The sequence below is a fragment of the Neodiprion virginianus genome, chromosome 4 (genome assembly GCF_021901495.1).
Source record: "Neodiprion virginianus isolate iyNeoVirg1 chromosome 4, iyNeoVirg1.1, whole genome shotgun sequence".
Classification (NCBI taxonomy): domain Eukaryota; kingdom Metazoa; phylum Arthropoda; class Insecta; order Hymenoptera; family Diprionidae; genus Neodiprion; species Neodiprion virginianus.
Genome location: NC_060880.1, coordinates 29,016,869 through 29,031,156, shown reverse-complemented (window position 1 = coordinate 29,031,156; position 14,288 = coordinate 29,016,869). Strand labels below are relative to the sequence as shown.

The 14,288-nt window shown below is 39.9% G+C and overlaps 1 protein-coding gene across 4 annotated transcripts; it reads left to right on the top strand.

Annotated features, from left to right (window-relative positions):
• Positions 1 to 7,138: 7,138 nt before the first annotated feature.
• On the top strand, positions 7,139 to 13,725 carry LOC124303376 (uncharacterized). Of its 4 annotated transcripts, none has more exons than XM_046760503.1 (4): positions 7,139 to 7,577; positions 8,147 to 11,806; positions 12,345 to 12,735; positions 12,805 to 13,725. In XM_046760503.1, the coding sequence occupies exons 2-4, from the start codon at positions 9,740 to 9,742 to the stop codon at positions 13,107 to 13,109; spliced, it is 2,763 nt and encodes a 920-aa protein (XP_046616459.1). In that variant the 5' UTR covers positions 7,139 to 7,577; positions 8,147 to 9,739; the 3' UTR covers positions 13,110 to 13,725. The 4 variants fall into 4 exon arrangements, with proteins under 4 accessions (XP_046616459.1, XP_046616458.1, XP_046616462.1 ...); XM_046760504.1 differs by lacking the exon at positions 7,139 to 7,577 and having other exon boundaries at positions 10,409 to 10,532; positions 10,978 to 11,806; XM_046760502.1 differs by having other exon boundaries at positions 7,139 to 11,806.
• Positions 13,726 to 14,288: the final 563 nt, after the last annotated feature.

The following is a 14,288-nucleotide window of genomic DNA, read 5'->3' as shown; positions in this document are numbered from 1 at the left end:
GCCGGAGGCAAAATCGTCGAAGTGGTGACGTCTCTTAAAAGCTGCAAAAGGGGGGTTGGCACGTCCCATCGCATTCCATTAATCCTGACTCAATACAGTGTAATGGCTTTCCTTTCGTCATTCATTTTTCCAATCTCCCAAACTCAAACTTCTACTCAATATTTCCGTGAAATCTCCGTGAATTACACGAGCAATGTTTTCTTCTCTATTGGTCCGCGTATCATTCCATTGTCTCTGACTGTTATATTTGGAGCATATTACACTGCGCAGTTAGCTCGAAAGAAAGCTCATTCAAGAGGAAGTAAAGAGGCCGGAAACGAATGGGTAGAAAAAAGGTGCGGTAAAAGAAAAGCCAAATCTATTCGATTTTGGTGGTAGGAGTAATTTCTGAGGTAGTTTCTTCCTGCTTGCTGCTTCTGTCCTACTTGAATTGGTGAGGCGTAGGCAGACTCATGTCGTGTATACGGTTACTAGACTAAAGTAAAACTCACTCACCAGATCTATCCATTGGTGTATTAGTGACAATTAATTCCAGCGTCAAGCAACATCGCGGCAAAGACTATCAATTTGCAATCAATGGCTGTCTAAACATTCATCGAATGAGCCAGATTCGTGTAACCGATTAGAGAAATTCATGTTGCGAAATTCCTTCTTTCAAAATACATAGATTTTTATACGGTGACATAAGAGTACAGTAAAATTTTGCCTACCAACTCTAATTCGAAACTAATTTTTGGAATTTTGATCTTGACTGTAGAAATATGCCATCAAATGGACGGTGAAGTAGAATCTCGATATGGTATACAATCTTTTAGACAGTTGAATATACCATATTACTTTCATACAAACTGTATTTGTATTTCATTTGATCCATAATTTTATCGTTTTGTGATTCTTCGATTCCGCTTGAATTCGGTTGATCGAACAGGAGAACTTGGGGTATCATTAAATTCCCTGTGCACTGACGATTTCCTGCCTCTTGAAGTACACGTGCTTTGTGGAAAATTACATCATTTGTCACAAGGCTCACTCTTTATTGGTACGGCTTAGCGGGGATCTTCGACAGAGTTACTCAAACGTGACAAGAGAGGGTACATCTTCGGCTGCTCCCACGTGACGTGCATATTTCACAAACTTTCATTATGCGTGTATATTTTCCACCCATCGTCAGCAATTGAGTGTCTGGTCAAACGAATGGCGAATGTTTGAGTATTCATAGAATTGATGGTTGTTGCTGGGATGACACTATTCCTTCTCTATTGGCCAAATTCACGAATAGCGCGTGACATGCCTAAGAGTGTACACGGTGGACAAGTTGCACACTCCAGGGGGAATTCTGTTTTCTGTTCTATTCACCTACACGACGGCCTTCCGACAACCATTGGGGCTGACAGGGACCAAATCCCACGTTGTTTTCTCAGCTAATGGATTGTATTTTTTAAGTCTTTCAACGCGGGTCTGGACATTGGCGAACTTTGTGGTATCCATCCACAACTTTGGCCGTTGTGCAAACACCGCAAATTCTGCTTCACTGTTCCTTCAGGATTCATACGCCATTAGTGAATCGTTTTTCTGTTTTTCTTCACGTTTTTTCACTTCCCTTTCCTTATCTCACCTCTTTTATCGATTAAAATCATCCTACAGGGTAGAAAAGTTTTATAACCCAGATAGTTAACTGAAAATACGCTCGACAGCTCAAGATACGAATATACAATCTCACGATCCCACTTCAAACACGGAATGATACAAATGCTCGTCATTGTCAAGTTATTTTCCACTCTTTTCTCGTCTTTTATTCCATTCAGATTCAACACTCTGAAATCACAGTGTTCAGGCAGCGTTTTAATGCGGTATAGATAAGTATACGTACGGCTTGCATCTGCGGATTTCAACGTGAAATGACATTCAACCCTGTGGATGGAATCGTTCGTTAAAAACTGAGAATTCTGGGAACTTCGGGGACTTTTCCAACTACTCCGCGAACCCACCTTCGAGACACGCTTCGCCGGCATGATACTTCCAACAACAGCATTTGACTGAACTTGTCGTCTTCCGCTCGGAATTATTCGGTCACCATGCGCGCGTTTTCGACACATCCTGCAAGCGAATAGTATAAATATTAATTGAGTATCTGGGCCAACTCAACGTCGGATCTTAGTTGGGATGAGTAGTCGATAGCCTCGATGTATTGAATTTCGTTTGCAGGACGCTACAATTTGGTTCAATCTAGCCAAACTGTTAGAAAAAAATTCGAGCGTATACCTCTTGATTTGCTTGTTTCTATAGTCGCTCACGGGCACTCATGGATAAGTAAAGGTGAAGCGTCAGCGAGTGAGCGGAAAGCATCAAAGAAACTTCTTTATTGCCTGACCCAGGCTTTGCTCAGTGAATAAAATCTGCAGGTGAATACTTTGAGGAATTACTGTAGTCTTGTCTTGGGCATCGATAAAAATAAAACGGAGGAAAATGGAGCCAAAGGCCGAACTCTATCAAATTCTACTTTGCTACGTTTGGAAAAGTTAATCCTACAGCTTTGTGAACGAGGGTTAAAGAGCTCCAGACTGTATTTTATCGCGTCGTGTAATTTCAGGTCAAATGTTTATAACCTCTCAATAATCTGAGAAAAAATTTAAGATTGTTCATCTTATTCGTTCAAATACAGCGAACTCGCAACTCCTCATATTTCAGCTTATATCTGTGTTGAAAGATTGAGCCAATAGCAGAAGGTTTAGTAATGATTATAATAAAAAAATGTTGTTGCATTGATTGAAAAATAACAAAAACAATTTCGCTGTGGTACAAGAATTATACGCTTAAACTTCGCAACGAGGCCATTATTGGCATTACGACTGCTCGTGCATACCGTTGCAAAGTGAAAAACTGAAGAATTTGTCAGTTTCAAGTCTGTCCTGAGCTACTATATACCACGGAAGAAGTAGGAGCCGTATAAGTAAAGGTTGAAAATGCGTAGACATTACTTTCCAAGCTTTAATAATGTTGAAGCTTGTGAGAGGCCCGGAGCAGTTGACTGGGAAAACGGAAGGAGCCAACAAATATTTGACTTTCCCACCGTTGTACATGCGGAACATCCTTGCAGTACCGTTCAGCATCAAAGTATTGATTGCGAAGACAAGCACGCAGGCATCGCTTGTTTGAGCTTTGCACAAATTTTGCAGAGTTTCACTGCAGGCTCCGTGGGTATTATCCATGATTATAGCTCGTGGATCATGATCACGTGTATCAGCGGAGAGCAGCTATGTAACTGTATGCGAAGTTATCCTGCGGGCGCAGGCTTATCTCAGTTATTTTTCCGAATGCCGCAAGGAAGTCGGCAAAGTGCTGACTCGACATTCCACTTACTCACTTTATGAGCCGACTATCTGGATTTCCTTGCCGGGGCCCTCGTATATGCGCCGAGGGGGTTCACCGACCGGATCCTGTCGCTGGTGGGTAAAAGAGACGTACCAAAGGTGCGCCTCGGCATTGGTGCGTGAATCACGTGCCTCCTACTCACTGCCATGCAAATTTATACTTTCTTGACAACCTGCTGGTACCCCGAGACGCAAATTTGAAATCCTGTCAACGCCAGGCTGCATTTTCCGACCAGCGACATTCCTCGCGTGAATATTTATAATGTCATCTACTTGCTTCGCGGTTCTTGTGCTTTTTAATTTGTCTCCATGCTGCACATAGCATGTGTAGTATCAGGATACAACAAAACGAGCTTTTCAAAAGGAGGGCTCTTTGCCAGGAAGAGCACAGCCATATGAAGCAGCGCAAGCTGTAATTACTGACGATTGGGTTTTCTTGAAATAAATTTTTACAGCGTTTCTGGTACACGTTGACCGCCCTCATTTCGCACGACACTTTATTTCTTTTATAGAAAAACGCATTTCCAAGGTGGGATCAGTACGCTCAGGGCAAAAGCCGGAACGAGGTAAAGCTGCGGAGTACAATCGGAGCGCGATAATTCTTGTGATGTCATGTCCGAGGCGAAAACGTATTACGATTTATTTAACACACAAGATCTGAAAATTTGACGCTTAGACCTGCTCTACCTGTATCGGAAAAACTTTTCAAACCCAGCTGCTCAGTTTTATTCTGAATTTGGTTTTGCACGAACACTTTGACTCGCCCCAGCGCTTGGTTTATCTTGTAACAAGTTACCAGGATACTTTGGCTTGAAACGTGAACATGCGTACAAATACCGTACAAATACCTGTATGGTACAGACGGACCTCGGCTAGCACGCAGTACAATATTTATATGTACTGTTTCCTCGGGGAGATGTCAGTTACAAGAGAACCAGGCCACGGTTGGGCGTAAGGTCTGTAATAAACGGAGCCCTAGTCGCCAGGTGGATTCGCGAGGTCGGAGTAATAACGTCGTATATTTCAGCGACTACTGTCCGAATGGAATCCCTGGTAGAACGGCCGCGGTGTGGCTGACGCGAAAAAGGTGTAGAAGATGAAAGCGGAGAGTGGAAAGTACGGTGCCGGGAAGTTGGATCCGGGACCACGCTACGCTAAGTTTACCGGATAAGTCCGGGGGACGAATATGGGAACGACCAACGCAATCGTCTTCCCGCAGCTTTATAAAAGCCCGACCATCGACCAGCCAGACCTCCTTGATCCCCTTCAAGTTATGGCAGATTTTACTGCTTCCAGGTTTTGAAATGAAAACAAACAAAATCGAAAGTTTAACGGCAAGTTTTACGGTAGTTTTACGGCCTGGATATGGAGCTCGATAATACCATATTTGTACAAAACGCTATACAACGGAATAGCCTTTGCTCTGCTTATGTTTCAGATATTATTTGTACCAATATCTCCTTGCAGCTTCTAGATTCATATTCGTATGTGACTCTGATTCACTTTCAGTCCAAATTGCTTCGGTGCAAGTGCGGAATTTTTTCCCTCAATTTACTCGACAAATTTCCGCTGACAAATGCACGTTACATTTTCGGTGAAAAAATATTAATTGGCCCTCAGATGCTGGACAAGCAGCAATTTGGGTGAAACAACAATATCGGCGGTAAAGACATCTTCGCCCGCACAGTTTGTTCAGTTTGACCCAGTTCTAGACATCGATCAAGATCTTGCGATGCTCGGCTCGTTTATCACCGCCTATCCGAGGAGACGAACTCTCGACGTCACGTTGCCTTCTTTGCCAACATAACAGCTCAACGATTCCAAGGTCCGCTGCATCGTTCGACGGACAAACTTCTGATCGAATTTCCCAGACGCGTGCGATTCAAAACGAACGGATAAGGGTCTCGAATCTCTATAGCGTTTTCGCTGTGGCGGATCTTACAGGAGCTATAGATTTGACGAAACTGGAAATGAAGATAAACGTGCATCACGGTACGATTTCCACGATCGTTAATGGTTCGATTCACTGATCAAGTTGACGTAAATTCCATTGAAATCGGGCTGAGGATTTATTTAGTGCTTGGCCATGTACGTAGGATGAACAGTGATACTTGGCGTGTCGACACGAGAGCATGCAGTTAATAATCGAATAAATTTTAACACTTTCTGTGTCCACCGTTTTTCAAAATAGATCAAAACATTGAAAGTAGAAGATTAAAACTCAGTTTACCGATGCGGAAGTTAACATCGTCGATGAAGCTGAATAAAACAAAGAAATTTCTATCGCTTGACGGTGCATTAAACAAAGATAATTAATAGCTCAGCGGAGCCATAGACGCAGCCAAATTAATGTCAGGCCATACGCCAAGTATTTTTCCAATGATGTCGACGGTTAAATGTTCCCATAACTCATCGATCACTTTCGCTGAGAATTACTACGCCATGAAACAAAAAGCGATGAAAAATTAATTCCAGAGGTATTTAAAAAAAGCATTTTCACTGTACGACGTGGATTTATATGTATTTAAAATACGTACGTAAAATGGCCACGTGACGAAAACGTTTCAAACGACCTCACTCATAAATAAACGTAACAAATACCAATCCTGATGCACATAAATCATAGATCAAACAAGTAGTTTAAAAAAAAAATATATTGAAAGAAGCTCCGAGTGATCTAGAAGAGTAAATAATCGCCCACTTAAATCACATTGCCGTTCATCAATTTTCCTTAACATATCCATATCAAACTATTGTATAATATGTTAAAACTAAGTAGAGTATACGTGAGAAGTATAATCTTGAGGGTGAGAATAATAATCGCGAATGAAAATGACTGCGTGAATAAAGCGTTGTGGAAGTCAAGTCGTTAGCATTTTAGCATTTGTTTCTAGTCCTGTTTTCCGTTACGATTCACCCAACTCTTCACCGTAGCTATATGTGTATAACAGCGTGGTGTCGCAAGCTCATTCCTCATACAGAGTATTTGTCCAGCTTCCACATCAGCTAAAGCTGAAAGAAAATCTAGTAATACGCGTATGAGCACGTCTGACGTAAACAGAGGGCAGGATATTGTGAATAAGGTTTCGCAAAATGTAGGTACAGCACCGCGTTAGACTCGACGTGCAAGTGTAAATAAATATCTGCAACGGAAAGCAGCGTGGGCTTGGTTTACATATACGCTGGATAGAACAACATGCTCATGGTGCCGCGGGGTAGAATCGTTCAATAATTTAAGCCCCCGCGAATTCTGTGACGGGTAAATCGTTCTGCGTTTAACAAAAGAAAAACATGTACCGCGTAAGCCAATGAATGCTGCAGTATAAACGGCTCTGCAGCTCTGCATGCATCCGGTGTAATAGGAGGTCATTTTACTGGTATTAGCGGTCGCAGTCAACGACGCAGTTACATATATACTTCCATTATACGAACTTTGCCGCGAGTTGTGACCCTCAACTATGCCGCGAGCTGTACCGACGCATGGTTGCGGCAGAGCAGCATTTGCGGACGCCATGGTGCACCAGGCGCCATTACATTCTCAAGTTTCCTTCACCCCATGGTAGCATCATCGCGATGTAATTTCGGTATTTCTATGCTGACTTCTGATAGAAGTCAGAATTTGTACCCTTCACCCTTCCACGTATGATTCCGCGATGAGAAATATTTTAACAATATGATTCGGCATTAGTATGATACGGAAAATTTGTCGGAATGGTTATTAAGTGAAGACAGATTCCTCATTTCGAAATGTAGTATTGCTGCCGAGGGGTTTATCACTCATGTAATAGTTGGGACAGCTGCAAATGTAATGTCCATGCAATGGTATGTAATCTCAGTACAATACCATGAAATATTCGTGTAATATCATGCAATAGTAGTGTAACGCCGTGTAATACTGTGCGATAGTTATGTAATACCCTGTAATAGTCATGCAATATCATGCAAATACCATGTAATAGTCGTGTAATATTATGTAATGGTGGTTGCAATAGTCATGAAATACCATGAAATACCTGTGTAATACAGCATGTAATAGTCATGTAATACCTGCGCGCGCAGTACCAAGCGCATGCGCTTTACAGTGTTTACCGGATTCGTGACATAACCTTGAAATTCGTATTGGCAACTGTTTGTATAACCTATGGACCGTTATTTCTCGACTTGATTGTGTGAGTCTGCCGGCTACAACACGTGAATGACGGAAAGGTACGTACTTAATTTAATCTGTCGCTTAGATCTGGCAAATATTCAATTATTTCTTGCTGACCTGTACAAAAGTTACAGGCAATTGAATTTCAGCGGTTTTTGTTATATAAATATAAGTAAATATACCTTAGCATGGGTGACGTGATATTGTTGTAATTTCCGATCCGTTGTATTGCTTCTAAGTTTGCGTCAATCCAAGAGAAAAGAAAGAATATGACCTAATTTTTTTACCACCTACCAATTTATGAAATGAAAAATAAAAGAAAAATCCTAACTGTCGCATAGTGCAGGACAGAATCATCTACAAGTGCTCAAAAATTGTGACACACTATCAATTATTTCAATTAAATTCCAAATAGATTCAATAATTATGCGTTTTTCAATTGACTTCATGAAAACATACGATTTCGTTGAAAGTTCTAAGAAATCAGATCTCTATCAGTTTGTCCTGGTTCCTTACTCATTGTTCATTCCAGAAGTGTCACAAATTGTACTATATTTTGGAATCAATCACTCTAGTTGACATTCACAATGTCAGCAGGTAACTGTGATGTTTGATCTAAAACTAGCTTGGAGTTAGGCATGGAGGAATCAGCGAGCAAGGCAGAAAAGGAGAGTATGGCGAAGACCATCGCTGGAAATGTTAAAGAACAAAAGTTTTGGGTCGTAATTAGGAAGGAACTTGGAGTTGATCCACCGTTGTACCTGAAGCATCTCCTCACCTGTCTGGGTTTCGATTCAGCGGCCGCTCTGAAAAACCTTTCAAGCGAAGCCTTTCTAGAAATGGAGAAATTTGCCCAAACTGACATGCTGGGATTGTTAGGCGAAGATGGTTACACAAAATCAGACTTCTTCGGTATCTACAGTAATACACCTGAACAATTCCGCATACTACGAGGACATAGGTTTTGCCTCTTCGAAATTCAGAAGTATATTATAGAAAAGGGGTTGAACCATTTTGCTACGGCCGAACAGGATATTAATGAAAAATTAACTAACATCAAAGCAAAAAAAGAAACCAAGGAAACGCTAAAAGCTGTATCGGGAAAAAAATCAGATCCACAGTCACGAAAATCACAGGACTTATTGAGTGAAGAAGATCAATTATACATGCTCATTAAAAATTGGTTTTCTAAGCAACCAGATGGTGAAGAAACCTTCAAAGATTATTTAGAAAGCCCTAAAAATCGGTATATAGAGGTATCTGTCAAAGAAGACGTTGACGAAGAAATTACCTATTCGGGGAAAATATCGTGTTGCCTGTGTAAAACTAAAATTACCGCGCATAAAGCCGAATACGGGAAATCAGTACCGAGGAAAACTCGTTGGGTATGTCAAAATTTTATGAAGCACGTAAAGGAAAAACATTTGACTTTGAACCCTGTGGAAAATTCGAAGGAAAATTTATTTCCTCGCAAGCATAACAATAGCAATAAAATTGATACAAAATCGGGTCAGGCGGAAAAAAATACAGCAAATGTTCTCAAAAACGTCGTCGCTAACACTACAGCTTTTACTTCTAGTTGTAAAAAGGTTCAACCCGAGGTTCAACCACTTATTACGGATGTATTCGATAAAGGCACCAATGACAATGATAACTGGAATACAAATGCTAGTTTGAGCGACAGTATCGCAAACAAGAACCAGAAGCTCGGCCAAAATTTACCAAGAATTATCGAAGACGTGAAATTAGTCACACCCGTTGAAATAAGAAGGGATATTATTAAAATTGAAAAAAGCAGGGGAAAAAGGCATATTACTAGAGAAATTGAGAGTGATGACGAAACGGAAGCGAAACCTACTAAACGGTCGAAAAATCGAATTGAAAGCGATGAAGAACTCGAAGTATCTGCACGTGACAAGCCAAATGATGAATCGGATGTTAGATCACAAGCTGTGATAGTTGAAAGTACAAATGATGAGTTACAGGGGGAATTCAACCTCGGAATAATGTAAAAGGGGTTCTTTGTTCCGAGAAAATTCTATCAACCCCATTGACTAGTAATACCAAAAATACTAAGACTATAGATACAAAAAGTTCCGACTGTGAAAAAAAAATTAAAAAAGATCTAAGAACTAGAAGTGACAAATCCTACCGACAAAGAGTGAAGAGTATTACTACAGAGAGAACGATTCCATATTATTTTCCAACATTGAACGAAATGGAATTGCTGTTGAAATATAATGCAGAATTAAAGGATTGCGTGAAAAATTTATTAGCACAATCGGCATCGAAAAAATTAACGAAGTCTTGTCCAACAGTCAATGAAAACAGTAAAAGTAACTTGTTAGTACGAAAATTGATGAGAATTTCTGACAAACAAAGTCAGGCCGAATCTTGCGGGAACAGATACGATTGCACAGTGAAAAAGTTTGCATCGTATATTTTCATGATTGGTGGAAGATTGTCGTACGAAACGTTATGCGCGAACTTGCCTCTACCATCCCCCTCATCTGTCAGTCGGTATTTGTTAGAAAACGGACCAGACATCATTGAAGGGCAGCTTCGATTGCAGGAATTGAAAAATTACTTAATCAAGGCCGACCTGCCTCTAGTCATATGGGTAAGCGAAGATGCGACGCGTATTACTGGCACCGTGCAATATGACCCAAAAACTAACCAATTAATTGGGTTGGTATTACCAACAGATAAAAATGGAATGCCTAAGTGCAAATCTTTCATGGCAACGTCACCAAAAGTAATGGAAGAAACGATGCAAAATATTCCAATTGCTTCTTTGGCGTACACAATTATGGCACAGCCTTTACAAAAAAATGCGGCGTCATTTTGTCTGTGCATATTTGGAACCGACAATAAATTCACAGCCGAACACGTGCTTAACAGATTCCAATTTATTTACGAACAATGTCAGCAATTCGGAATAAGAGTATTAGGATTTTCTTCGGATGGTGATCCAAGATTGTTAAAAGCGATGAGGATTGAAAGCCAAATAGGTATTTCGAATCTTGATTTACTCTTTGGTAAAGAAAATTGGACATGGTTCAACAGTGAATTTTGCAGTGAGTACTTTGTTTGCCAGGATACTGTACACATTGGTACAAAGCTAAGAAATCGCTTCATCAAAAACTCAATTGTTCTGCCGATGGGAAACAATATAGCGACTGTTAGTCACCTGAAACTATTGATACAGTCACAATCTAAAGACAAACACCAGATAACTTATTCTGACTTGGACCCAAAGGATAAAATGAATTTCCCTTCTGTTCAAAAAATATGTCAAGAAAATGTCAGAAAATTACTCAATGATACAGTACCTGGCAGCGAAGGAACATGTCAGTATTTGAAAATACTACATAACACCGTAGTTTCATACATCGATTCTGAATTAACGCCGTTGGAAAGAATATTTAGCATCTGGTATTCTGTGTTTTGTTTAAGGATGTGGCGTGCATGGATTTCGGCAAATGACAGTTACACTTTGGGCAAAAATTTTATAACTTCCAACTGTTACACATGCATTGAAATAAATGCTCATACGCTTATTGACGTCATCATACGCCTGAGAGATTCGGACCAACCAGAACTCTTCCTGCCATCTTTATATAGTAGTCAACCATGTGAAAGCTTTTTCCGACAAGTCCGTTCAATGTCATCCACGTACTCGACTATTGTCAACTGCAGCATGATGGACATCATTCATCGTCTCAATAGAATTCAAGTACAAAATGAAATCATCATCGAAGAGTCAGAAAATATTATATTTCCAAGATTTAGGGAGAGAAAAAGTGTAATCAATGTCAACACATATCCACTACCTTCTAATCAAGAAATACAGAAAACCGTTGAAGACGCGAAATGTCGAGCTATTGAAGATCTCGGGAACCTTGGTATATTTTTCAACAATATCTTATGTACACTGCCTTTTTCTGCAAAGTCTATTCAACTAGACTCAGACGACGAATCTGACAGCGAAGAAATCAGCGAGGAAACGGAGAGCGCAAATGAAGACACTATATCTGCAGAACTTGAACATGATATGATTACGTTGCAGTCTGTAACAGGAACTTTGGAACTCAAAAATTACTCCACCCAAACAGTTCAACTAAATGAAACGAGTCCATTTGCAGTCGTGCGTGATTCGTCGCAAGCCGAATACGTCGTTAGAAAATCGTCCATTTGTTGGCTGCTTAATAAAACCAAGCACCGTTTAAGTAGCGACAGACTTCAGAGAGTACGAGAAATCGAACTGCCGCATTTGTCCAAGAAGGTACTTATTAGCTTGATATTAACTCTTCCTAAATAAGTAATGAATATCTTTCCTTATGACCCAGACTCATTAAAATACTGCGGAAAATGTCCTACCTACACCTAGAAAAAAAATATAATGCAGCATTATTCTATGGTAAATGTATAACCCCAACGAATAGAGTTGTATAATTTATGCGGCAATTGGTTGAGATTCTAAATTTTTAGGAGGTTGAAGTTCGTAACGTTAACGAGACGATACAATTTGAAGAAAATCGCCATTTTGCAACTTTAGAATTTTTTAGAAATGCAGTAATCAATAAATAGTGGCTTGAATCAAGCAAAGTCAACCCACATCAGAACTACAGCCTCTGTAAAGCAATTACGAAGTTGAAAAACATAGTTTTTTTTCAAATAATGTGTCGTTACGTTAACGTTACGAACTTCAACCTCATAAATTTTTTAGATTCCATCATTGGCACATCCTGTCGTTGTGATGACTACAAAAAGTGTTAATTTTCAACTTCTTGGTTCTCCGTATAATGTTATTGTTTTTCTAGGAATCAGCTACTAGATCAAATACTGTCGAAGAGAATCCGGAAATAAGTATAGGGACATGGATGCTTTTTAGAGAAGACACTGAGGCAGAAACGAAATACAGAGTAGGCCTTGTTCTTGGATTCGTCTATCTAACTGGAAAAACAGACCCACAAAGAGAATACTCCAGATTAAGCGCTGACGTCAATAATGAAAGTATTGGCGTACTATGTACCTGGTATAGATTAATAAGTTCTAGTCTCCGTCCGGCACCAGTGGGGTCACATGATTACAAATGCATTTCTGGATATATGCGAACTTTACCAACACCACAGATAGTTGATGGGCATATTTTTTATTCGGATTTAGTTTTGAAACTAATCCTCGAGATTATTCCTACAACTTCACTCCAAGGTAATACTGCTGTGAAAAAATTTCATTTGAAATCATTGCACGTCTGGTTACAACGTTTTGAATTTTCAGGTAAAGATGCAAATATCGGAAATTTTGTGCTGATCGAATTTCTCACCAAAAAAACCAAAAAATACTACATCGGCGTTGTTAAAAGTATCCAATCAAGAGACAGAGATTGCGAGGAAGATTATGAAGTCAAATTCATGCGAAAAGTGACGAATTCGTCGAGCTCCATATTCGTTTTTCCAGATGTGGACGATACAAGTTATGTAACAGGAGATCAAATAAAGCTAATTCTGAGCAACCCGAAAATTGACCGAAGACGTCATCATGTATTCAGTGATTCTGATTTGTTAGAGTACGCTGTGATTTAAAAGTTAATTGAAGATCGTCTCAATTGCTAAAAAATATATATAATTATGTATCGTTAACCTCTCCAGAGTACTATTAGCATAAATATACAGAGAATATTATTATAATATATAAATTATGGTTGCGTTGAATTATTCTTTACTATATTTAAAGGTTGATTTGCAAATTTTATTATGAAATTTAGAGGGTAAAAGAGGTTATAAAAAAATAGTTGCAATAAACTATTTAATGTAATTCAAGCAAGACTTCAGGGATGCAATTAATGACAGTGAGACAAAAACCATTGTTAATAGGTATACTGAGAAATACTCATCTTACAGTAATATAATGTGTATCTATATAAATATATAATAGTCATGTAATAGTCTTGTAATAGTTGTATAATTAGTATGCAATAGTCATGCAATGGTCATGTAATTCATGTAATACTATGTGTAATACATATGCAATACGTATGTAATACTTGTGCACTATCTGTGGAATACGTGCAATACTTATGGGATACTTATGCAATACATGCAATACTATTGTAATCCCTATGCCATACATGTAATACCAGTGTAATAACTATGTAATATGTGAAATACATATGCAATGGTGTCATACTTGGGACAGTCATTATGAGAGTGGTAAGCCCCTCGATTGCTGCTTCGAGCGGGACATATTACGAACATATATCAAAGTATCAAGGAGTATCCAGCGGCTGGAGAGACACGTGGCATGTATAATACATGTTCTCACGGTACACGAACTTGCCATGCAAAGTGGCAATATCACGTGAGAAGAGTCCAAGAGTGGAAGTACCTATTTTTCGTCAGATCGTTATTACACGGTGTAAACAGAGGAGTTGCGAACGTACGGAACGCTCGGAAGCGAGCAGTCGAGTCAGGGGGTGAAAAATCTGGCGAAGGCCATCGGACGCTGGAACACCGCGTAGCCGAGGCCCCTGGCGTTGGTGTCAACTGAGCCCAGCATCCGGGACGCGCCGGTGTCAGCTGAGCATGAAATAACCACCACATGCCGTCGTAGCCACGTGTCTGTGACGTGTCGGGGAGAGACCGCGACCCGAACTCCGGTGGTAAGAATAATGTTTGTCTAACCCACATTTAACCCTTGTATATTAGCGGAATGTGTTTGGCTGACGTTTGTTGGCAGGGTGTGATTTAAATACGCGAAAAGAG

Bases quoted from the DNA above. Each gene is read 5' to 3' on its own strand.
- LOC124303376 (XM_046760503.1), top strand. From the start codon at position 9,740: ATGGAATTGCTGTTGAAATATAATGCAGAATTAAAGGATTGCGTGAAA. The intron at 11,807-12,344 runs GTACTTATTAGC...TTGTTTTTCTAG, and splicing joins TGCCGCATTTGTCCAAGAAG to GAATCAGCTACTAGATCAAA. The intron at 12,736-12,804 runs GTAATACTGCTG...TTGAATTTTCAG, and splicing joins TCCTACAACTTCACTCCAAG to GTAAAGATGCAAATATCGGA.